Source organism: Mustelus asterias, chromosome 23, assembly GCF_964213995.1.
Source record: "Mustelus asterias chromosome 23, sMusAst1.hap1.1, whole genome shotgun sequence".
NCBI lineage: Eukaryota > Metazoa > Chordata > Chondrichthyes > Carcharhiniformes > Triakidae > Mustelus > Mustelus asterias.
The window spans coordinates 25,281,658-25,308,003 of NC_135823.1; the positions used below are offsets into that span (position 1 = coordinate 25,281,658).

Genomic DNA, 26,346 nt, shown 5'->3' on the forward strand with positions numbered 1-26,346 from the left:
TGGAAATCCTGCCAACTAGGTGTTTTTAAGCTGTCCCTTATAAAATCCATGGGATAAAGTGAAAGCACAGCATTCTAAAATCCCAATATTCTGACAAAAAGTCTAAGGACTCGAGGTATTGTCTCTGTTTCTCTGCTGGTAGATGCTGCCAGACCCGCTGGCTTCTGCCAGCGTTGATTCAGATTCCAGCACATGCAGTATTTTTCTTATGTTACCCCTCTTAAAATAATTTGCAGGTTAAGAATGATTTATGAAGCATGCAAAATGCATCACACACTATCGACCGCGGGGCCCTGCTTGCATTATTTAACATCTGCTGCTCCCCTGGCTCCTTCAGTAGCCTTGGCAATGGACACTAAACTCATCCTTCACGTAAAATTGTTCTCTACGAGTTAAGCGGTGAAAGGACTGCACAGCAGATTATGTCTTTGAAATCTGGAAATCTCCATCGTGCCAGTATAAAGCTCAACCCTAAATTGGCATTGAAATATCGAAGGACAGCTTTAATGCTTGAGAATGATGCCTTGAGGGTGGGTGCGAGATCTTAGCTCTATGTGCTGTGCACAAGGCATTGAACAACAGGAAGTTATGCACAGAAAAGCCACATTCCTTAGTTCAGAGTTGCAGCACGGAATTCCTCTTTTAGCCAAAAGTGGGAAAAAGTCGGATTTCCTGATTAGTTAATGATGTTGAATTAACACAGACCTTTGAGACGTCTAATTGGTTTAGCTGCTCATTAATGACAGGGAAAAGGGCCATTTGTCATTAGAAGGGAATTTTACAGTTAACCCTCCTGGAGTCCCAAATCTCACATGCTCCCCCCCGCCCCCTCAAAAAGAAATCTCGCAGTCTGGCCCTCAAAGGCCAGGATTTTCTAAGAGATGCGCAGTTTATCTTTGTGTGTGTGTGTGTGCAGTTTATTAGGGACACCTTAGGATGGCACAGTGGTTAGCACTGCTGCCTCACAGCAAGAAGTTTAACAACACCAGGTTAAAGTCCAACAGGTTTATTTGGTAGCAAAAGCCACACAGCACCAGGGACCCGGGTTCAATTCCTGGCTTGGGTCACTGTCTGTGTGGAGTTTGCACATGTTCCCTGTGTCTGTGTGGGTTTCCTCCGGGTGCTCCGGTTTCCTCCCAGTCTGAAAGACATATTGGTTAGGTGCATTGGCCATGCTAAATTCTCCCTCGGCACCATTTTGATAAGATTTATGCAATCAACTGTCTTCTCGCCATGTTTCTCAAATGCTTCTCCACGAGTAGATTTAATTATCCTTTTGATTTTCCTTTTGAATATATCTGGAATTAGGGAGAGAGAGGGCAGGCTGTTTACTGTGACCCCCTTGCAACTTTGTATATTCTTCACAGGGTGTTGGGAGTTAGTGTAAAGGCAGTGGGACAGTACATTCTTATCTGCATCCGAGTGATGGCAAATCGTAGAATCCCTACAGTGCAGAAGGAGGCCATTTGCCCCATCGAGCCTGCACCGACCACAATCCCATCCAGGCCCTATTCCCATAACCCCATGCATTTACCCTAGCTAGTCCCTCTGACACTAGCATGGCCAATCCACCTAATCCACACATCTTTGGACTGTGGGAGGAAAACAGAGCACCCGGAGGAAAGCGACACAGACACGGGGAGAATGTGCAAACTCCACACAGACAGTGACCTGAGGCTGGGATTGAACCCAGGTCCCTGGTGCTGTGAGGCAGCAGTGCTAACCACTGTGCCACCGTGCCGTCCTGCTCCAACTCTTTCTATGGGTTTCGCTGAGGATTTGTTACCCTGTGTGTAAAAACAGTTCTCTTCTCACTGTTAACTTCCTGGTTTCAATGCTTTGAATAGATTTGAACTCTTCGTGTCGGGGGTTCCTGACTTTGTTAGTTTAGTCTTGTCACGTGGTTTACATTTCCCAATTCCTTCCTCAGAAATTGCTATTTGTCCCAACAACCACGAGGTCCACATTTACAAGAAAGAAGGATCCAAGTGGAGCAGGATTCACGAGCTGAAGGAACATAGTGGACATGTGACAGGTGAGGCACTGTACATGACTCTCTACAACATTAATACAACATCCCAGTGGTCATGCATGTTCCCCGTGTTCAATTTTTAACATTTTTGTTAATTACCCAGGAGCTTGGGGAGCTATTAGTTCCCTGTGCCTTTTCCATTGCCAACCAATCAACACCCTTCTCTCCTGTAGTGCAAATTGTTGAGTTCGTTTGAAATTTGGCATTCTTGCATTTGTCCTGATGAGTGCAAGATGAAAAGCTTCAACAGCATGTCTCTCTCTTAAGCAATCGTCATTTCCACAGTAGCTGGAGTTCTTGAAGCATGCAATGAATCAAAATTCTTTATTAAAATATAGTAAATAAGGAAGAAAGAACATTGCATTTGTATGTAGCCTTACACAATCTTGGGATATCCCAATGTTCAACCAATGATTTTCTTTTGACGTGTAACCATTGTGGTAATAGTGGAAAATTGACATCCCAAAATTATAGAATCCCTACAGTGCAGAAGGAGGTAATTCGGCCCATCGAGTCTGCACCGACCACAATCCCACCCAGGCCCTATCCCCCGTAACCCCGTGTATTTACCCTGCTAATCCCCCTGTAACTAAGGGGCAATTTAGCATGGCCAATCTGCCTAACCAGCATATCTTTGGACTGTGGGAGGAAACTGGGGCACCCGGAGGAAACCCACACAGACACGGGGAGAATGTGCAAACTCCACACAGACAGTGACCCGAGCTGGGAATCGAACCCGATCTTAAATCTGTGTGCCCACAGAGGATTCTGTTCTACCTATTCCAAATTCTAGTTTTGATAATTTACCATAGAGTTGTTAAATGATTGTTGCCAGAATGCATGCACAACTAACAAGTTTGCTCCACTATACAGTGTACTGCGGTACAATCTATATTGTACTCCAATGTGGAACATATATGGCAGAGATAGTCAAGTTTAGCATACAAAGTATGTGCTGGTATAACATATGCACAGTATACTATAGTATAACACATACAATCATATGTTCTAGCATGACATATAAGCATGTGTGAGTGTAATATATCCACAGTCTAGTTCTGTATGGATTATTCCAGACACTTTGCTCAAGTGCATTCCTCTATAGATAACACATGTACACAAATCCCACACAATACAGAGATTATTCCGCATTCCACACTACATATGGAGTATACAAAATTAAATTATTACATTGCAAAATATACCCCAATATCATGTTGAAGACTATAGGATTTTCCAATTGTTGCTGTATTATAATTAATCACTTTAGTAATTAAGTTCATTAAGGTAGACAAGTCCCCAGGGCCTGATGGGATATACCCCAGAATACTGAGAGAGGCAAGGGAGGAAACTGCAGGGGCCTTGAGAGAAATCTTTGTATCCTCACTGGCTACAGGGGAGGTCATGATGTGGAGATGCCGGCGTTGGACTGGGGTGAACACAGTAAGTGTTTTAACAACACCAGGTTAAAGTCCAACAGGTTTATTTGGTAGCAAATACCATTAGTATTTGGACTAATGGTATTTGCTACCAAATAAACCTGTTGGACTTTAACCTGGTGTTGTTAAAACTCTTACAGGGGAGGTCCCAGAGGATTGGAGAATAGCCAATGTTGTTCCTTTGTTTAAGAAAGATAACAAGAATAATCCAGGTAATTACAGGCCGGTGAGTCTTACATCAGTGGTAGGGAAATTATTGGAGAGGATTCTTCGAGACAGGATTTATTCCTACTTGGAAATAAGTGGACGTATTAGTGAGAGGCAACATGGTTTTGTGAAGGGGAGGTGGTGTCTCATGAACATGATCGAGTTTTTTGAGGAAGTGACGAAGATGATTGAGGGTAGGGCAGTAAGGCCTTTGACAAGGTCCCTCATGGCAGACTGGTGTAGAAGGTGAAGTCGCTTGGGATCAGAGGTGAGCTGGCAAATTGGATACAAATCTGGCTCGGTCAAAGAAATGGAGATGCCGGCGTTGGACTGGGGTAAACACAGTAAGAAGTCTCACAACACCAGGTTAAAGTCCAACAGGTTTATTTGGTAGCAAAAGCCACTAGCTTTCGGAGCACTGCTCCTTCGTCAGGTAAGTGGGAGTTCTGTTCACAAACAGGGCATATAAAGACACAAACTCAATTTACAAAATAATGGTTGGAATGTGAGTCTTTACAGGTAATCAAGTCTTAGAGGTATAGACAATGTGAGTAGAGAGAGCGTTAAGCACAGGTTAAAGAGATGTGTAATGTCTCCAGACAGGACAGTTAGTGAGATTTTGCAAGCCCAGGCAAGTCATGGGGATTACAGATAGTGTGACATGAACCCAAGATCCCGGTTGAGGCCGTCCTCATGTGTGCGGAACTTGGCTATCAGTCTCTGCTCTCACACGACAACACAGAGTTGCTGAGCAGAGACTGGTAGCCAAGTTCCGCACACATGAGGACGGCCTCAACCGGGATCTTGGGTTCATGTCACACTATCTGTAACCCCCACGACTTGCCTGGGCTTGCAAAATCTCACTAACTGTCCTGTCTGGAGACAATAACATCTCTTTAACCTGTGCTTAATGCTCTCTCTACTCACATTGTCTGTACCTTTAAGACTTGATTACCTGTAAAGACTCACATTCCAACCGTTATTTTGTAAATTGAGTTTGTGTCTTTATATGCCCTGCTTGTGAACAGAGCTCCCACTTACCTGACGAAGGAGCAGCGCTCCGAAAGCTAGTGGCTTTTGCGACCAAATAAACCTGTTGGACTTTAACCTGGTGTTGTCAGACTTCTTACTCGGTCAAAGAAGACAGAGGGTAGCAGTGGAAGGGTGCGTTTCTGAATGGAGGCCTGTGACAAGTGGTGTTCCTCAGGGATCAGTGCTGGGACCTTTGCTGTTTGTAATATATATAAATGATTTGGAGGAAAATGTAGCTAGTTTGATTAGTAAGTTTGTGGATGACTCGAAGGTTGGTGGATTTGCGGATAGCGATGAGGACCATCGGAGGATACAGCAGGATATAGATCAGTTGGAGACTTGGGCGGAGAGATGGCAGATGGAGTTTAATCTGGACAAATGTGAGGTAATGCATTTTGGAAGGTCTTATACAGATAGGAAATATACAGTAAACGGCAGAACCCTTGAGTATTGATAGGCAGAGGGATCTGGGTGTACAGGTACACAGGCCACTGAAAGTGGCAATGCAGGTGGAGAAGATAGTCAAGAAGGCATATGGCATGCTTGCTTTCATTGGCCGGGGCATTGAGTTTAAAAATTGGCAAGTCATGTTGCAGCTTTATAGAACCTTAGTTAGGCCGCACTTGGAATATAGTGTTCAATTCTGGTCGCCACACTACCAGAAGGATGTGGAGGCTTTGGAGAGGGTACAGGAAAGATTTACCAGGATGTTGCCTGGTATGGAGGGCATTAGCTATGAGGAGAGGTTGGAGAAACTTGGTTTGTTCTCACTGGAACGACGGAGGTTGAGGGGCGACCTGATAGAAGTCTACAAGATTATGAGAGGCATGGACAGAGTGGATAGTCGGAAGCTTTTTCCCAGGTTGGAAGAGTCAATTACTAGGGGGCATAGGTTTAAGGTGCGAGGGGCAAGGTTTAAAGGAGATATATGAGGCAGATTGTTTACACAGAGGGTCGTGGGTGCCTGAAACTCATTGCCGGGGAGGTAGTGGAAGCGGATACAGTAGTGACTTATAAGGGGCGTCTTGACAAATACATGAATAGGATGGGAGTAGAGGGATATGGTCCCCAGAAGGGTAGGGTGTTTTAGTTAAGTCGGGCAGCATGGTCTGTGCAGGCTTGGAGGGCCAAAGGGCCTGTTCCTGTGCTGTAATTTTCTTTGTTCTTCTTTCTTAACTGTAAAACAGAAATGCCTAATAGCTTGGTATGAAGCTTGGAATGGCTCCGGCTCTGACCAAGACCGCAAGAATCTACAAAAGGTCGTGAACGAAGTCTAGTCCATCACAATAACCAGCCTCCCACTCATTGACTCCGTCTACACTTCCCGCTGCCTCGGAAAATAAAGGACCCCACGCACCCCGGACATTCTCTCTTCCACCTTCTTCCGCTGAGAAAAAAATACGAAGTCTGCGATCACATACTGACCAATTCAAAAACAGCTTCTCCCCTGCTGCCATCAGACTTTTGAATGGACCTACCTTATATTAAGTTGATCTTTCTCTACACCCTAGCTATGACTGTAACACTACATTTTGCACCCTCTCCTTTCCTTCCCCCCCATGTACTCTATGAACAGTACGCTTTGTCTGTATAGCGCGCAAGAAACAATACTTTTCATTGTATCCCCATACATGTGGCAATAACAAATCAAATCAAAAAGTAGTGTCAGAACAGTTCAGTGACATCTTCACTGTACAAAACCTGTTTGGGTGCTCGGAATTAATACTGAGCTTATAATACAGAACCTGACCATTTGGCCCTAATGTCTGCGCTTGTGTCTATGTTCCACAGCAGCATCCTCCCACCCCTTTACATCGAACCTGATCAACATGTCTGTCTGCTCTTTCCCCTCTCACGCAATTATTCCCCTTAACTGTGCTGCTCCCTCTAGTTACTCAATTTGGTCGTGAATTCCACATTCCCATTACTCTCTGGGTAAAGAAGTTCCTGCTCAATTCTTTCTTGGATTTATTAGTCCCTGCCCTATCCCTGCTCTCAGTCAGTCCTCATTACTGTTGACGGGTTTTCTTGGTGCAGCCATAATAGAAACTGGCAACAGCAGGTTAAAGTCCAACGGGTTTATTTGGAATCACGAGCTTTCAGAGCGCTGCTTCTTCGTCAGGTGATGAGACTCAGAGACTCACCTGATGAAGGAGCAGCGCTCCGAAAGCTCGTGATTCCAGTTAAACTTGTTGGACTTTAACCTGGTGTTGTGAGACTTCTTACTGTGCCAACCCCAGTCCAATGCCGGCATCACCACCACATAATAGAAACGTTAAGATGCTGTTGAGAATCTGTTCTTTAGACTTTGTGATCAATCCAATCCAATGCCGTTATTGTTGTTGTTGATTAGGGATTGGTTGGGCTCCGGAGAGCAATCGGATCGTGACCTGTGGGACTGACCGGAATGCCTACGTCTGGTCCCTGAAGGGCAACGTTTGGAAGCCAACTCTTGTCATCCTGAGAATCAACCGTGCGGCCAGATGTGTGAAGTGGTCTCCAAAGGAGAACAAGTTTGCCGTGGGCAGCGGATCACGACTGATTTCCATCTGCTATTTTGAGCAAGACAATGATTGGTGAGCTTGCAGTGACTAGGAAATGAATCTAAGCTCTTGGGGAGTGACCTGCGGCACACTCGCTGAAGTGGGGTTAATGCGTCGCCTGAAGTATGAATGAACCTTTCGAAAGTGATCAGTATTATATACCCGGCATTAAAGGATGCTGGGTGTCTGAAACAGGAACATCTATCTCCGAGCACTAACATTCCTCACCCTAACAGCCCTAACCATCCACTCTGAGGGGTCCAGTGTTACCCAAGAAACTATCACAATGTGAAATTCTTCAAATGTGATGTGGGAAACTCCCTCTCTGCAATGTTTCCTGGTCGATAGGTCTCTATTAATGCCCCTGTTAAACCAGCCAAGGAGAGAGGTGGGAGGGGGCAAACTACCAGTAACTCCATCCGCCCCGGCACTCCAAGTGCAGCCCGGACATAGCTCAGTATCTCCTCTCCATTGGATCAGCCAAGGAGATTGGAGGCAGGCTAAGAGGGGAAATAATGGACATGTTTACATCTGGAAGGGCTGGGCAGCAGCCCCACATCCCTACACAGCTGGGTTTGAAATATATCCTCAGTGGAAATCCCCTCTGTCTGATAGTCCCGCAGCAGCTGGGTTTGGGCAGGCTGAACCTGCTTTCTATTCCTTTTCACTGACACTGAGAGCAGCTACAGGGACTTCTGGTGGGGCAAATGGAAAATATGTCACTGGTTCAGTGGAAGGCGCCATTTTGTGTTTGGCACTGGGCCACCTTAAAGTCATGATGTGGAGACAATCACCAGGCAAGACTGTTCTCTTCCTGTTGGGGAGCACTTCAGCGGTCACGGGCATTCGGCCTCTGATATTCGGGTAAGCGTTCTCCAAGGCGGCCTTCGTGACACACGACAGCGCAGAGTCGCTGAGCAGAAACTGATAGCCAAGTTCCGCACACACGAGGACGGCCTCAACCGGGATATTGGGTTCATGTCACACTATTTGTAACCCCCACAGTTGCCTAGACCTGCAGAGTTTCACTGGCTGTCTTGTCTGGAGACAATACACATCTTTTTAGCCTGTCTTGATGCTCTCTCCACTCACATTGTTTTGTTTCTTAAAGACTTGATTAGTTGTAAGTATTCGCATTCCAACCATTATTCATGTAAATTGAGTTTGTGTCTTTATAAGCTCTGTTTGTGAACAGAATTCCCACTCACCTGAAGAAGGGGCTTAGAGCTCCGAAAGCTTATGGTATTTGCTACCAAATAAACCTGTTGGACTTTAACCTGGTGTTGTTAAACTTCTTACCACCTTAAAGTGGCAGAGTAGAAAATGCTTAACTCTGCACCCAGCTACATCAGAGCTGACACTGGCACTCAGTATCCGAATAGGAAACTGTTCCCTTTCCCAGCACTAACAACCCACAGACAGACAAGGTAAGAGTTGTTTTGATGAGGTTGAATACATTGGCAATTAGTGTCTGCTGTCTGATTAACCCCCTAAGGAGCAGCCCATTGCCCATGTAAACCGCACTCTCACCTAGAGATCGGTGTGTGTGTGCGCTGTGTGCGGGTGTGTGTGCGCTGTGTGCGGGTGTGTTTGCTGGTGGGTGGGTGTGTGTTGTGTGTGGGTGTATGCTTCAGGAAAGGGATGAAAGAAATACACAATTAGATGGAAGCTGGGTGTCTGCATTGTCTCAGGGTTTGATCTTGCTTGTATGTTACAGGTGGGTTTGTAAACACATCAAGAAACCAATTCGTTCCACTATACTAAGTCTGGACTGGCATCCCAACAATGTCCTTTTGGCTGCTGGATCATCTGACTTCAAATGCAGGTAACGTGCGCAGAATTTCACTACATTTCACTTCCAGACAGACATAGGAAAGTTGAAAAATTAATATTCCGTCACCACGTATCATTAGATTTCATCATCGTAACTCACTGATAGTGAATGTCACCAGAGAGTGAAGAATCCATTTGGTCACTGCACTGGCTTCTGGTGTTGATGCGGAATATGTTCAGGGTGATGTGTGGATTATGTATCTGCACCACTGCTATGCAATGCATTAGCTAGGAGCCACATCTGATTAATCTGGAATGCAGATGTGGCTAAATGAATTCTAGTCGGTAAAAAGTCACGCAGATATTTAGCCTGTAATCTCATACTGGCACAACATTGGCAGGTGAATGTTAACATTTGTGTGATAAAATGGTGAGAAAAAGGGCATGTGGGACTTTTTTGATCATTGTGAGTATTTTACTTCCTTGATTACTGAATGATGCTGGAGTGTTTGCTGAGTAAATCATAGAAAATCATAGAAATCATAGAAACCCTACAGTGCAGAAGGAGGCCATTCGGCCCATCGAGTCTGCACCGACCACAATCCCACCCAGGCCCTACCTCCACATATTTACCCACTAATCCCTCTAACCTACGCATCCCAGGACTCTAAGGGGCAATTTTTAACCTGGCCAATCAACCTAACCCGCACATCTTTGGACTGTGGGAGGAAACCGGAGCACCCGGAGGAAACCCACGCAGACACGAGGAGAATGTGCAAACTCCACACAGACAGTGACCCGAGCCGGGAATCGAACCCGGGACCCTGGAGCTGTGAAGCAGCAGTGCTAACCACTGTGCTACCGTGCCGCCCGGTATGTGTTGTGGAGTATTAGCCCTGTGATATTACAATGTCACCATCTCACCTGCCCTGCACTCATTGCTGAGATAATGAACAAAGCTCCCAAGTTAGGGAACTAAAAGGGTCGATAGAAAGAAACTGTTTCCATTGGTTCAGGACTAGTGGGTGCAGTCCCAAACTTAGTGCCAATCCTTCCAGGAGTACTATTAGCAAACACACTTCACACAAATCACAGAATCAATCAAAGAATCCCTACAGTACAGAAGGAGGCCATTCGGCCCATCAAGCCTGCACCGACAACAATCCCACCCAGGCCCTATCTCCGTAGCCCCACATATTTGCCCTGCTAATCCCCCTGACACTAAGGGACAATTCAGCATGGCCAATCAACCTAACCTGCACATCTTTGGAGTGTGGGAGGAAACCGGAGCACCCGGAGGACACGGGGAGAACATGCAAACTCCGCACAGACAGTGACCCAAGCCAGGAATTGAACCCGGGTCCCTGGTGCTGCGAGGCAGCAGTGCTAACCACTGTGCCAGTGGTAGAATTGGGAACAACTCCCTTCCACAAACAACAATTGGCTAATCGTTAATTTTATATTGAGAGTGATAGCTTTGGTGAAGAAAAATCTATCAAGAATATGGGGCAAAGGTGGGTAAATGAAGTTAAATTGCAGATCAGCCATAGTCTCAAGTTAATGGATCAAGTTTGAGGAACTAACTGGTTTACTTCTGTCCCATGTTTGTGTAGTTAATTATATCTTCAGTTTATCCTCTGCTCCACTGTAGTCATGTACAAATCATACTAGAGAATACCATATAGGTGTATATTGTGTGTATGTTTTACGAGAATATATTGTATATCTTATATAAGCATATGACTCCTGTGTGTTCTACATTGCATATTATGCTGGAAATGTGAGCTGTATGGTTACTGGGACAAATAGCAGTGTCTGAGGAAGCAATTAGAACATGTAATCCACGTGACATTACCAAATGACCAATTCAGGAACCCTCTCGTGAAGAGTTCAAATTTATGGGGAAATTTGAAAACCAAGAAGTTGGGAGTGAGAAGTGAAGTTTTTAGTAACAAGTCAAGAGAGAAAGCCATGGGAAGAGTCGGTGTTATAGGTCCAGGAGAATATTATGATGGCACAATGGTTAGCACTGCTGCCTCACAGCACCAGGGACCTGGGTTCGATTCCCAACTTGGGTCACTGTGCGGAGTCTGCACGTTCTCCCTGTTTCCTTCCACAGTCTGAAAGACTCCCTCAGTGTTCCTGAACTGGCGCCGAACAGTGTGGTGACTAGGGGATTTTCACAGTGACTTCATTGCAGTGTTAATGTAAGCCTACTTGTGACTAATAAATAAACTTTAAAAAAACTTTTTACTGCACTGTATGGAATCTATGATTTTACCAAGTTAATCTGATTGCAGCCAAGATGTCATTAGGGCTATTAAAATTGGTTACAGTTACTCGGAGCAGAACGTGGGGGGTGGGGTCAAACTTGGGTGTGTAGAGCTTCACAGATGAGCTATTCTCACCACCTCTGGTCAAGAATGACCAGTTCACGGAAGTAAGGCCAATAATTCATTGAAGCTTGTGCTAACCACTGTGCTGCCCAGTTAACCTTTCTTAACCCAGTTCCGTTACAACCTGTGCTTTTAAAATGAACACCTTAAAATGTCAGCAGCATTGAATTTGCGATGGAAACCTCTGGAAAACAGAGCCAGAGTTACATATTTACATTTAGCACAGCTCCAGTCCAGTTAGAATCTCCGAAATGCACAGAGCTTGGCAACAGCTTGCTGAAGGAATGGAGCTTTGTCGCCAGCACTCTAACTGCACGCATCCTCTCTCGTCGCCAGGGTCTTCTCCGCCTACATCAAGGAGGTTGAGGAAAAACCGTCCCCCACGCCCTGGGGTTCGAAGATGCCCTTTGGGGAGCTGATGTTCGAGTCCAGTGGGACCGGAGGCTGGGTACATGGAGTCTGTTTCTCAGACAGTGGGAACCGCCTGGGTTGGGTCAGCCATGACAGCACCGTTTGTGTCACCGATGCCAACAAGAAGACAACGTAAGCCTCTATCTTAATTCACGCACACTTGATGCACACATTTGATACACTTGAACACACATTGACATACAAAACATTCCTGATCACATGACGCAGTAGGGTTTAGTCATTGTGATATTCTGTCGCTAAAAAATAGCGCCAGTCCCATTTTAACGTCAACTGGTTGCTCGTGCACAGCCCCTTACAATAAATACATTGATGGTGGTCACACGGTGACAGGATTAAAAATCATCTGGCAATGGTGAAAATAATCACAGTAAACCTTTTGATGTTGAAAGATTGCCGTTACTGCTTTCAGCAGGGTTTGTGTAGCTCCACATGTCTGAACAAAGCTAGCTAATGATTCCAAAATCCACATGTTGCGGATGTCGAGAGGCCTCTGCAACGTTCTCTCATTGGACCCCATCGTCAAACATCTGCCGGTGGATATCCTAAACTTTCTATTAACGTACAGCAGCATGAGCAAGAATGACTATTAAATAATGGACTTGAAAGTGGACCTTATTCTGCTGATTTTTCTGGCCTAACCTTGGGTATAACATACATCTAAGGATGACGGTGAGATGTCTGACCTGTTGAATAATTTCTCAGGCATTCCCTAGCAGTTGCTTAGAACAGGCATTTCAGGACCCTTGCATATTATGGGGAAGAGGGGGAATCAGGATATTTAATTTGATGATCAGCCAGGATCAAAATGAACAGGCTCAAAGGGCTGAATGGCCTACACCTGTTTCTATGTTTCTATGTCATTGCAAGCCTAACACCCATTTAGGTACCCCACCCCCCTTGGGAAATTGTTGCCCCAAAAGTCCAGGCAGGCTCTAGGTTAGTCCTATTTGGCTTTATCCAGAGTGAGTACGGCCCAGGGACTGGCTGCCACCATCATGGTAAATTTTAATCATTTTATGTAAAATTCATATGGAGCCGGGGAGAGCAGGGTTACCTCTTCCTGCTGCTCATGGATCCTACAGGCCCCGACCTGTCCCTCCCTGCAGGCGTCCTCCTCTTCCTGCTTGGTGTTCACCTGACGTTGGTGCCAACATGGCTGCCGGCCCAAATTCCACTGGCAGCGCGGAAAGACTGCCTGTGAAAGTACAACAGGCAGTTGGCCCAGATTATTTAAACCAGCTTGAAGCCGGATTTCAGACCAGCCACTGTCCTCCTCGTGGATTTCCATACCTGAGGACAGGCACTGGTGAATGGCTAACTTGTTTACCTTTGACGATTAAGCACATTGTTTGTGACAGCTCATTGCTGCTTTTAAAGACCATATTTAACATTGTTCTCTCTTCAAACCTGGGCCCTGGACAGTTGTACAGTCCCAAAACAGGCTAGGAGATCCTTAACCCTACTCGCTGCTTAGTTCACCAATTGCGGATGAGATGAGGAACATCACAATAGGCCTCAGGCTCCTGCTCCCGAGCTCTGTCCACTCCCGCAGTGTACACTGCAAAGTGCCTGAGGGGAGGTTGGCGAAGGATAGAATTGGCCTCAGCTGTGATGTGTCCAGCTGTTGAGCAGCTGTTTCTGTGTTGATGAGGAATGGCAGAGTCTGGCTGGGAGCTGAGTGGATAGCTCAATCCCCCCTCAACACAAGTCGGTGCCTTCAGAAGAAAGAATGTGGGAAGCGGGAGAGGGAGCGGTGGAGGACAGATTTGATTTGAGTTGTACGGGAGTACATCAGGGTTTGATAGGGTAGACCAGATCATAACGAGGATGCAGGGTATGCAAGAAATGATTTAAAGTTTAAGGTTTTGGGTAAGTGAGGTGGCGGGGGTTGGGACTTACACAATGACAATGTTCTGGAACTCTCTGTTCCATCTTCTGATGGAAGAAATGGAGATAAAGTTTGCACTGTGGGGAGCCAGCATTAGTCTCGATGGGCCGAATGGCCCCCTGCTGTACTAGAATGACCCGATGACACAGCTTTTTAGCATCCAGGTGCTCTGGTAATATGTTAATTATTTTTCTCTGGCTTTGCCACTGACTCGAACTGTTTCCTCTTGCCTCCAGGGTTGCCACCCTCGACACAGAATCTCTACCTCTCTTGACTGTTACCTTTATCACGGAGAACAGTTTAGTGGCAGCGGTAAGTCGCCTGACGGTAGGAATACACTCGCGACCCTCCAACTGGATCTGGGAACTGAGTGTTCCTCTGTCCCCTCACCACGGAAAGACCCAAGCTGTCTGGAGGGAAATTCTTTTCCAACATATTTCACACTTTAGATGTCAGAGAGTGAGGGGTGGGGGAGGAAGGGAAGGGTGGAGGCGGCAGGGAGGAAATTCCAGAGCTTGGGAATGAGGCAATGGAAGGCACGACCTCAAATGTTGAAATGATTAAAATTAGGAATTCTCATGGGCAGAATTCGATCTGTACAGATACCAGGGATGGTTGGCGGTAGATTATAGAGCGAGAGAGTGAGCTTTAATACCCTCCCCCATGGTGAGTCTGGCGGCAGAGTGTGCAGTCATTGGGCAGGGGCTGCTTGGTGTGTACACGTGACCTGTGCCAAGCTAATAACCAGGAGAGACTGTCCAGGCTGAGTTACCCTGGGTAGTATTTTGAATGTCAAGTTGACCCAGCACCCCAGCTAGGAAGGGGGGGAATATCAGTTGGATTGCTGCTAGGTCACCCTTGCTGTGTGTGTGGAGATGTGGGCTGCAGACAGGATTGGGCTTTACACTAGATACTGAGTGGAGGTCAGCTGGTTGACTGGGCTTACACCTGGTGGGCAAGACTCCTAGTCCCTGCTGCTGTCAGTCCAGTGTGAGTCAATGCCTAGTTAAGGATATTACAGGGAGAATATTTTCAAAGTTTTACATTGACTCAGTTGAGTGTAACGTTTTGAATACACGCGCATCAACAAGAGATGAGCTCAGGCAGTGAGACTCTAACATTCAGTCCCTCGATGTAAATGAATTGCAGTTTAATGGACTGAGGATTAATTCAGTGTCTGCTGCTTTCTCCCAGGGCCATGACTGTTACCCGGTGCTGTTCACCTACGACAGCACTAAAGATACGGTGACATTCATCAAGAAGCTGGATACCCCCAAGCAGAATGTGCAGTGCGGGATGTCAGCACTGGCAAAGTTCAGGAACCTGGACAAACATGCATCAGCCGATGACAACAACGCTCACCTCGAGAGCCTCCACAAGAACAGCATCAGGTAAGGAGTGCGACGCACTGGCAAATAAATCCTCCCAAAATGTCCCACTCCATACCCGCATCTAACTCCGTCTGTCATTCTTCTGCCCATTGGCACCACTGTGCAATCTACAACTATCCCTCATCATTTTCTACCATTATTGGCCAAGTTTTGGCAAATGTTCTGGTCAAGACTGAATCCAGGCCATTTATACCCAATGGGAAAGAATTGAGCCAAAATCTGACCCTTGGGAGTTATTTTGTGGGACATGGGTGTCGCTGGCTGACTGGCATTTATTGCCCATCTCTAGTTGTCCAAGAGCCAAACCGGGTAAGGACGGCAGATTTCCTTCCCTGAAGGACATTAGTGAATCAGATGGGGTTTTTCCGACAATCGACAATGGTTATCAGTAGATTCTTAATTCCAGATATTTTTTATTGAATTCAAACTCCATCATCTGCCGTAGTGGGATTTGAACCCGGGTTGATACTCTTCTGGCTTTGAAGAATGTGAGGTAATCTCATCGTCTGAGGAGGTGTGACAGGATAGATGCTGAGAGATTGTTTCTCCTAACTAGCATCGACACTTAATGGGTTATAGTCTTAGGATAAGGGGACAGCCATTTCGGACTGCGGGAGATATCGAATACAGTCGGAAAGTTGACACACTCAGTTTGTCTGGATTATGTATTTTTTTTCCATCCAGCGCAGTTTAAAGTTTATTCAAGTGCTTGTTATGGGTGACTCAGTAAGTCTACCACACCCACACAAACTGGCTCAAGAACAAAGCAGGCAGCCCATTATGTAACGTCTAAAATTTGCATTTTCCATTGATTCAGTTATTTTGCTGTGTTTTATTTTTGCCCAAGTTTCTGATGTTTTATCCACGACTTTACCTGCAGTGATTCGAATCTGTCCTAGGGGCCCTTGCTAATATCTCTCTTGTGTGGAAACAAGATTGAACTCTAAATTGAACTGCAAAGGGGCATCCTATTCTCTCCGAGTGTCCTTATCTAACGAGTGCACGCCATGGACCGAAATGCAAACTGATATAGCACTTGGGGCAAGAAAGCAGGATTAAGTTGGATGATCAGCCATGATCATAATAAATGGCCTCCTCCTGCTCCTATCTTCTCTGAGGCTAACCTACTGTAAATAAAAAATCTTATCAAACTGCCCCAGTTCCATTTTGAAGGAGATCACCAATATGGTAGATAAGGAACTATCCATAGATGTTCTCTATCTGGATTTCCAGAAGGCATTGGATAAGGTTCCACACAAGAGACTCTGAGACAATCCCAACCACGCCCTATTCCTGTAACCCCACATATTTACTCTGCTAATCCCCTGACACTAGGGTTAATTTAGCATAGCCAGTTCACCTAACCCACACATCTTAGGATTGTGGGAGGAAACCCACACCCACACTGAGAGAATGTGCAAACTCCACACTGACAGGGTGGCACAGTGGTCAGCATTACTACCTCACAGCACCAGGGCCCCAAGTTCGACTCCCAGCTTGGGTCACTGTCTGTGTGGGTTTCCTCCGGGTGCTCCAGTTTCCACCCCCCCCCCCCCCCCCACACACATTCCAAAGATGTGCGGGTTAGGTGGATTGGCTATGCTAAATTGTCCCTTAGTGTCAGGGGGACTAGCTAGGGTAAATGCATGGGGCTGTGGGGAAGGACCTGGGTGGGATTGTGGTCGGTGCAGACTCGATGGGTTGAATGGCCTCCTTCTGCTTTGTGGGGAATCTATGACAGTGACCCGAGGCTAGAATTGAACCTGGGTCCCTGGCGCTGAGAGGTAGCAGTGCTAACCATGCCTCCCCACAGGAGAGTGGGGGTACAGATCAGCCACGACGGAACTGAATGAGGAACAGGCTTGAGTGGCTGAATGACCAATTTCTGAAGTCCCTCAGTTGTGTGATATGCTATAGTATGTGTCACCTCAACTCCATTTAAGGTGCTATTTGCCTGTCTCTGAACTAGTTTCAGGACAAACATCCTTAAATCTATACACATTGCTAACTGGCTGAATTCCTGTTTCGTGGTTAGTACAGATGAACCAGAACTCTACTGAACACTGCATTATCTGTTAGAGACAGGATATGAGTCATTCAAGTCCTGGCCCTTGGTTTTAGAACCGATCCCCCCCCCCAATTCTGCTACTGTTTTTACTTTACTATTAGTGAGTGGACTAACCAGTTGCTGGAGTTTTGAGTGTAGTGTGCTGTCAGACTGTCTGATCTTTGACTCTACTGTCCTGCCTCTCCCAGCAACTCACTTATTATTTAGCAGCAAGATCACCACCATCTATTAGTGCGTTTCAGCAGACAAATGATTTTTGACAGAGTGGTTAGCACCGCTGCCTCGGGTCACTGTCTGTGGGGAGTTTTCACATTCTACCCATCTGTGTGTGGGTTTCCTCCGGGTGCTCTAGTTTCCTCCCACAGTCCAAAGATGTGCAGGTTAGGGGGATAAGCCATGGTAAATGTGTGAGGTTACGGGGTTAGGTGGGTCTGGGTAAGATGCTCTGTTGGAGAGTCAGTGCAGAGTTGATGGACCGAATGGCCTCCTTCTGCACTGTAGGGATTGTATGATTTGCTATCACTCAGATACAGATAGGAATGTGTTGTCCTGCTGTCTTTACACTAACTCCCAACACCCTGTGAAGAATTTAGAAAGTTACAAGGGGATCACAGTAAACAGCCTCCTCTCTTTAATTCCAGATATATTCAAAAGGAAAATCAAAACTTGGTCCTTAACTCTGCAATTTTCCTTACAGCCAAATCTCCGTTCTTGAGGGGGGAAAGAAGAATTGTTCAAAGTTTTGTACCACTGGTATGGATGGTGGAATGGCAATCTGGGATTTTAAGGTAAAGTTACACAGACCTCTTTCTCTCACTTTCCACCACACCCCCCTCTCCCCAAATGCCAACCAATCAAGTTCAGGAACAACCTGTAGATCTATGATCACATCCAAGGAAGCACTTGGAACCTGCTACTATAAGATGGAAGAATATGAAGTCAGTGTACCCATTTAGAAAGATACGTGCATGATGCGTGCTTCTATAGCTCTTGGGGCTAAAGGGATCAAGGGGTGGCGGGGGGGGGGGGGGGGGGGCGGAAATCAGGGTATTGAATTTGATGATCAGCCAAGATCAAAATGAGTGGTGGGGCAGGCTCGAAGGGCCAAAGGCCCTTCATGTGTGTCGGTAGCCTGTGTTAAAGGTGCTGGCTGTGACAGTATTGATGTGGAGATGCCGGCGTTGGACTGGGGTAAGCACAGTAAGAAGTCTCACAACACCAGGTTAAAGTCCAACAGGTTTATTTGGTAGCAAATACCATAAGCTTTCGGAGCACAGCTCCTTCGTCAGATGGAGTGGATATCTGTTCTCAAACAGTGCAAACAGACACAGAAATCATATTACAGAATACTGATTAGAATGCAAATCTCTACAGCCAGCCAGGTCTTAAATGTACAGACAATGTGGGTGGAGGGAGCATTCAACACAGGTTAAAGAGATGTGTATTGTCTCCAGACAGAACAGCTAGTGAAATTCTGCAAGTCCAGGAGGCAAGCTGTGGGGGTTACTGATAATGTGACATAAATCCAACATCCCGGTTTAGGACATCCTCATGTGTGCGGAACTTTGCTATCAGTTTCTGCTCAGCGACTCTGCGCTGTCGTGTGTCGTGAAGGCCGCCTTGGAGAACGCTTACCTGAAGATCAGAGGCTGAATGCCCGTGACTGCTGAAGTGTTCCCCCACAGGAAGAGAACAGTCTTGCCTGGTGATTGTCGAGCGGTGTTCATTCATCCGTTGTCGTAGCGTCTGCATGGTTTCCCCAATGTACCATGCCTCGGGGTAGCACTTCAGCAGTCACGGGCATTCAGCCTTGGATCTTCAGGTAAGCGTTCTCCAAGGCGGCCTTCACGACACACGACAGCGCAGAGTCGCTGAGCAGAAACTGATAGCCAAGTTCCGCACACATGAGGACGGCCTAAACCGGGATGTTGGATTTATGTCACATTATCAGTAACCCCCACAGCTTGCCTCCTGGACTTGCAGAATTTCACTAGCTGTTCTGTCTGGAGACAATACACATCTCTTTAACCTGTGTTGAATGCTCCCTCCACCCACATTGTCTGTACATTTAAGACCTGGCTGGCTGTAGAGATTTGCGTTCTAATCAGTATTGTTCCACTGGAGCAAGCTGAGAGGGAGTGATTGGAGGCAGCAGTGCTGGTGAGAGATTAATTGAATTATTTATTTATTTAATTAGTCAGTTAGTGTGTGTTTTTTTTTGGCCTTTACTTTTGCAGTTGTATTTTAAGTTTAAAGTGAAAACTGGAAGTGGGCTGCTAAGGAGTCTGGGAAGGGTTTTTATTTTAACTTTAAAAGTCAGTTACCTGGGAGGTTCCCCCTCATTGTTCCACTGGAGCAAGCTGAGAGGGAGTGATTGGAGGCAGCAGTGCTGGTGAGAGATTAATTGAATTGTTTATTTATTTAATTAGTCAGCTAGTGTGTGTTTTTTTTGGCCTTTACTTTTGCAGTTGTATTTTAAGTTTAAAGTGAAAACTGGAAGTGGGCTGCTAAGGAGTCTGGGAAGGGTTTTTTAAGCGCGTGAAGTATAAAAGGTAGGCTGCAGTATACAGCGGGCAGCGTCGGGAGCGGGCAGCGTCGTGAGTGGGAAGCAGAGTGTGAGCTATAAGGCTTTGGCTCACAGGGCTTAGGCAGAAAGGGCGAGGCAGGGGTGAGTTTAATTCATTCTTGCTGTTTCTACCTGGTACTGGCAAGGTATCTAGAGGGGATGGGTGTGCAGGCAGTGCTATGTTCCTCTTGCACTATGTTCGAGGTGAGGGACGACGACAGTGTCGCTGCTGATTACATATGTGGGAAGTGCACCCATCTGCAGCTCCTCCAAAACCATGTTAGGGAACTGGAGCTGGAGTTGGATGAACTTAGGATCATTAGGGACGCAGAGGTGGCCATAGACAGAAGCTTTAGGGATACAGTTACTCCGAGGAATGAAAACAGATGGGTGACGGTGAGAGGGGCTGGGAGGAAGCAGTCCGTGCAGGGTTCCCTGGTGGTCGTTCCCCTTAGCAACAAGTATTCCGCTTTGGATATGGTTGAGGGGGATGACATACCAGTGGTGAGCCGCAGTGAGAGGATCTCCAGCACTGTGTCCGTCTCTGTGGCTCGGGAGGGTAAGGGGCAGAGCGGGAGGGCAATAGTAATTGGGGACTTGTTAGTTAGAGGGATAGATAGGAGGTTCTGTGGCAGCAAAAGAGACTCACGGATGGTATGTTGCCTACCGGATGCCAAGGTCCGTGACGTCTCAGACCGTGTTTTCCGGATTCTGAAGGGGGAGGGGAAACAGCCACAAGTCGTGGTACACATTGGTACCAATGACATAGGTAAGAGAAGGGATGGGGATTTAAAGCAGGAATTTCTGGAGCTGGGCTGGAAGCTGAGAGCCAAGACGAAACATGTGGTCATCTCTGGTACGTTGCCGGTGCCACGTGATAGCGAGTTGAGGAACAGGGAGAGAGTGCAGTTAAACATGTGGTTGCAGGGATGGTGTAGGAGGGAGGGTTTCAGATACGTGGATAATTGGAACACATTCTGGGGAAGGTGGGACCTGTACAAACAGGACGGGGTGCACCTGAACCAGAGGGGCACCAATATCCTAGGAGGGAAATTTGTTACGGCTCTTCAGGGGGGTTTAAACTAATTTGTCAGGGGAGTGGGAAAAGGAGTTGTAGTCCAGAAGTCAGTGAGGGTGGTGAGGTATTGGGGAAGGTATCAGGGTCAAGGGTGGGTACCGGTAGACAGGAAGGTGGGTTGAAGTGTGTCTACTTCAATGCAAGGAGCATCCGGAACAAGGTAGATGAACTTGGGGCGTGGATTGGTACTTGGGACTACGATGTTATGGCCATTACGGAGACGTGGGTAGAACAAGGACAGGAATGGTTGTTGGACGCTCCGGGGTATAGATGTTTCACTAAGTGTAGGGAAGCTGGTAAAAGAGGTGGAGGAGTGGCATTGTTAATCAAGGATAGTTTAACGGCTGCGGAAAGGCACTTCGAGGGGGATCTGCACACTGAGGTAATATGGGCTGAGGTTAGAAATAGGAAAGGAGCGGTCACGTTGTTAGGTGTTTACTATAGGCCCCCAAATCGTAATAGAGATGTGGAGGAAGAAATTGCTAAGCAGATTATGGATATGTGTAGGGGTCACAGGGTAGTTGTCATGGGGGACTTCAACTTTCCAAATATTGATTGGAACCTTTGTAGGTCAAATAGTTCGGATGGGGCAGTTTTTGTGCAGTGTGTACAGGAGGGTTTCCTGACACAATATGTGGATAGGCCGACAAGAGGTGAGGCCACATTGGATTTGGTACTGGGAAATGAACCGGGCCAAGTGTTAGATTTGGTTGTGGGAGAGCACTTTGGAGATAGTGACCACAATTCGGTGTCTTTTGTTATTGCAATGGAGAGGGATAGGGCCGTACGGCAGGGCAAGATTTACAATTGGGGGAGAGGTAATTATGATGCGATTAGGCAAGAATTAGGGGCATAAGTTGGGAACAGAAACTGTCAAGGAAAGGAACGAATGAAAAGTGGAACTTTTTCAAGGAACAAATACTGAATGTCCTTGTTAGGTATGTCCCTGTCAGGCAGGGAGGAAATGGCCGAGTGAGGGAACCATGGTTCACGAAAGAGGTGGAATGTCTTGTGAAAAGGAAGAGGGAAGCTTATGTAGGGATGAGGAAACAAGGTTCAGATGGCTCGATTGAGGGTTACAAGTTAGCAAGGAATGAGCTGAAAAAGGGGCTTAGGAGAGCTAGGAGGGGACACAAGAGGTCCTTGGCGGGTCGGATCAAGGAAAACCCCAAGGCTTTTTACTCTTATGTGAGGAATAAAAGAATGACCAGGGTGAGGTTGGGGCCGGTCAAGGACAGTAGTGGGAACTTGTGTATGGAGTCAGTAGAGATAGGCGAGGTGATGAATGAATACTTTTCTTCAAATGTTCACCAAGGAGAGGAGCCATGTTTTTGAGGAAGAGGTGTTACAGGCTAATAGGCTGGAGGAAATAGATGTTCGGAGGGAGGATGTCCTGGCAGTTTTGAATAAACTGAAGGTCGATAAGTCCCCTGGGCCTGATGAAATGTATCCTAGGATTCTTTGGGAGGCAAGGGATGAGATTGCAGAGCCTTTGGCTTTGATCTTTGGGTCCTCGCTGTCCACGGGGATGGTGCCAGAGGACTGGAGAATGGCAAATGTTGTTCCTCTGTTTAAGAAAGGGAATAGAAATGACCCTGGTAATTATAGACCGGTTAGTCTTACTTCGGTGGTTGGTAAATTGATGGAAAAGGTCCTTAGAGATGGGATTTACGACCATTTAGAAAGATGCGGATTAATCCGGGATAGTCAGCATGGATTCGTGAAGGGCAAGTCGTGCCTCACAAATTTGATAGAATTTTTTGAGGAGGTAACTAAGCGTGTTGATGAAGGTAGGGCAGTTGATGTCATATACATGGATTTTAGTAAGGCGTTTGATAAGGTCCCCCATGGTCGGCTTATGATGAAAGTGAGGAGGTGTGGGATAGAGGGAAAGTTGGCCGATTGGATAGGTAACTGGCTGTCTGATCGAAGACAGAGGGTGGTGGTGGATGGAAAATTTTCAGATTGGAGGTAGGTTGCTAGCGGAGTGCCGCAGGGATCGGTGCTTGGTCCTCTGCTCTTTGTGATTTTTATTAATGACTTAGAGGAGGGGGCTGAAGGGTGGATCAGTAAATTTGCTGATGACACCAAGATTGGTGGAGTAGTGGATGAGGTGGAGGGCTGTTGTAGGCTGCAAAGACACATAGATAGGATGCAAAGCTGGGCTGAAAAATGGCAAATGGAGTTTAACCCTGATAAATGTGAGGTGATTCATTTTGGTAGGACTAATTTAAATGTGGATTACAGGGTCAAAGGTAGGGTTCTGAAGACTGTGGAGGAACAGAGAGATCTTGGGGTCCATATCCACAGATCTCTAAAGGTTGCCACTCAAGTGGATAGAGCTGTGAAGAAGGCCTGTAGTGTGTTAGCTTTTATTAACAGGGGGTTGGAGTTTAAGAGCCATGGGGTTATGCTGCAACTGTACAGGACCTCGGTGAGACCACACTTGGAGTATTGTGTGCAGTTCTGGTCACCTCACTATAGGAAGGATGTGGAAGCGCTGGAAAGAGTACAGAGGAGATTTACCAGGATGCTGCCTGGTTTGGAGGGTAGGTCTTATGAGGAAAGGTTGCGGGAGCTAGGGCTGTTCTCTCTGGAGCGGAGGAGGCTGAGGGGAGACTTAATAGAGGTTTATAAAATGATGAAGGGGATAGATAGAGTGAACGTTCAAAGACTATTTCCTCGGGTGGATGGAGCTATTACAAGGGGGCATAACTATAGGGTTTGTGGTGGGAGATACAGGAAGGATATCAGAGGTAGGTTCTTTACGCAGAGAGTGGTTGGGGTGTGGAATGGACTGCCTGCAGTGATAGTGGAGTCAGACACTTTAGGAACATTTAAGCGGTTATTGGATAGGCACATGGAGCACACCAGGATGATAGGGAGTGGGATAGCTTGATCTTGGTTTCAGATAAAGCTCGGCACAACATCGTGGGCCGAAGGGCCAGTTCTGTGCTGTACTGTTCTATGTTCTATGTTTTCTGTAATTTGATTTCTGTGTCTGTTTGCACTGTTTGAGAACAGATATCCACTCCATCTGACGAAGGAGCTGTGCTCCGAAAGCTTATGGTATTTGCTACCAAATAAACCTGTTGGACTTTAACCTGGTGTTGTGAGACTTCTTACTGTGACAGTATTAACAGGAATTTAACAAAACTGCTTTTGTTGTGGTTCCTTGGCCGTTCACACGTTGGGTTTAGCTAATCTCGCTTCTCAGCCTTTTGGCTAAGATCAAGTGTAGTATGGATCGCCTGCACTTGGTTGAGGTCATTAGGTTACACTGAAGCTTCATATGTTTCATATGAAGCAATTTTTAAAAGTGGCATCTCAGCCTTTTGGCTAAGATGCAAATGAGCCCAAGTCTTGGAGGAGGAACCTCCCCCTTCTCCAATCAGCTTGGCTCATGTAGATCAGGCCCAGGACAGGGTGGTTTGGTCGCTCGCCCTGTCTTGTCAGCCTGGATCTGAAATGTCTCAACTTGTTGAGACTCTGAATTGGATTTGATTTGATTGAATTGGAAAAATATTTTTAAAAATCTGGTGCTTTCCAAATACCACTCCTGCTACAGCACCGTTTTAAAAACCAATCCATGGTGCTGACTTTAACCATCTGGCCACCAGATGGTGCAGTGGGGCCCTGTCACCATTAAGAAGCAAATCTTTCCTGTGTGTCAGCTTTCTGGGCTGCACCTGGTATTGAGTTACTATTGGAACTGGGAGCACAGCGCAAAGCTGCTCAACGATTTGGCACAAGCTGAAAAATCTCATAAGGCTGGTTTGGGAAAGTGAAAACATCCTGCTGTTCCTGGAAGTTGAGATTTTTTTGTCCCCAAATGTGTTTAAAAGGGAATAATGTGAGAAGCATTGTTTGGTATCTGGCCTGTTATTTATCCAGCCTGAATCTGCTCTGGGAGCCAAAATTGGAAACTGCAGCATTTTTCTTTAAAAAGGGCATTGGCTGCAGCCTCTCTATTTTAAAAAAAAACTCTGAACCTGTCTTATTTTTCTTTTCACAGACCCTGGAGGCTGGTTTGAAAGGTTTGAAGATTGTCTGAACCACTGGACTTAATCTCTTGGAAATCTGCAAGTCCTTAACTTGTCCTGCCAGTCTTACTCACTCGCTTTACGCAACATGATTTTGACCAATTTCGATAAGGCAAACAAAAAAAAATGTTGAAATGGGTCTGACCCTTTATCAGAATCCATGTACCTAACAATATTCTGCAGTATTACCTGGTACTCTTAAAGGTACAGGAGTCTCATTCAGTGAACTGCCTCGCAAAGACTCTGTGCTCTACTTTTGAATGCTGCATCTGGTGCCTTGGGCAAGTCCCAGTTACTATCCTCAGGGGTTTGTCAATTTAAACTTAAGATTTTTCTTTTACTGATAAACGGAGCAAGAATCTGGGCTGTTTAATTATTTTCAGGCTGTCTTTGCTGGTCATAAGATGAAATTATATCAAAGTTCTTGCAATAATAAAATTAATTAATCACGCACCTCTTAGTTTTCCTTTTTTTTCCTGGTTGCTGTTGTGGATAAACAAATCCTCTGTTGAATTTGGAAGTACAGGTGAAATACTGCGTTGTAGCACTGCTGCCTCACAGCACCAGGGACCCGGGTTCGGTTTCTGGCTTGGGTCACTGTCTGTGCGGAATCCGCACGTTCTCCCTGTTTCTGCGTGGGTTTGCTCCCACAGCCTGAAAGAACTGCTGGATAGGTGCATTCTCCCTCAGTGTACCCGAACAGGTGCTGGAGTATGGGGACAAGGGGATTTTCACAGTAGCTTCATTGTAGTGTTAATGTAATCCTAATTGTGATACTAATAAATAAACTTTGAACTTTAGGGGGGGTTGGGTCTGGACAAGCAGGATCCGGTATCACAAGGGATTTTGAGACGGTCAAGGGGAAATTCAATATAGGTGTTCAGAATTGTATCATAAAAGGTATTTTTGATGAGTAAGCGAGGAGAAATTCTTTCCACAGGCAGGGAGGATAGGTTACCAAAGGACACAGATTGCAGGTAATTGGTATTAGAACAGGGGGTGGAGAGAAGATTTTTTTAAGCAGCAGAGTTGTTATGTGGGTGAAAGGGAAATGGAGGGAGATTCAATAGTAACTTTCAAAAGTAGAATTGGATATAATCTTGGGAAAAGTAACATTTGCAGGGCACCAAAGAACAGCAAGGGAATTGGGACTAATTGAATAGCTCTCTTTAAGAGCTGGCATAGTTCAATGGATCAAATGACGACCCTGTGTGTTTCATGATTCCATTCAATCCATTAGCTCCATCGTTGCAAATTATTTACAAGCTATTAGCCATCATCTGCTGCCACCTTGTGGTGTCAGTCAGAACTGAATGGACTAACAGCACTGCAGGAATATGAGAATGAGTGGCAGAAGGCCATTTAATCCCCAAGCCTGTTCTACCACTTAATGAGAGCCTGGCTAATCTGTGAATTAACTTCATATCCCCCACGTGCCTCACAATCCCTAATACCTCT

General features: G+C 46.1%; 1 protein-coding gene and 1 pseudogene across 1 annotated transcript in view; both read left to right on the forward strand.

Moving 5' to 3' along the window:
- Window positions 1-25,340, forward strand: part of arpc1b (actin related protein 2/3 complex, subunit 1B) — a 52,354-nt gene extending 27,014 nt beyond the window's left edge. The window contains exons 3-10 of the mRNA XM_078240135.1: window positions 1,931-2,035; window positions 7,064-7,286; window positions 8,971-9,078; window positions 11,759-11,965; window positions 13,979-14,054; window positions 14,937-15,133; window positions 17,899-17,989; window positions 24,861-25,340. Coding sequence (XP_078096261.1) covers window positions 1,931-2,035; window positions 7,064-7,286; window positions 8,971-9,078; window positions 11,759-11,965; window positions 13,979-14,054; window positions 14,937-15,133; window positions 17,899-17,989; window positions 24,861-24,899 — 1,046 coding nt within the window. The 3' untranslated portion in view covers window positions 24,900-25,340. The remainder of the gene's footprint in view (window positions 1-1,930; window positions 2,036-7,063; window positions 7,287-8,970; window positions 9,079-11,758; window positions 11,966-13,978; window positions 14,055-14,936; window positions 15,134-17,898; window positions 17,990-24,860) is intronic.
- LOC144510968 (U2 spliceosomal RNA) lies at window positions 24,051-24,257 on the forward strand (annotated as a pseudogene).
- Window positions 25,341-26,346: the final 1,006 nt, after the last annotated feature.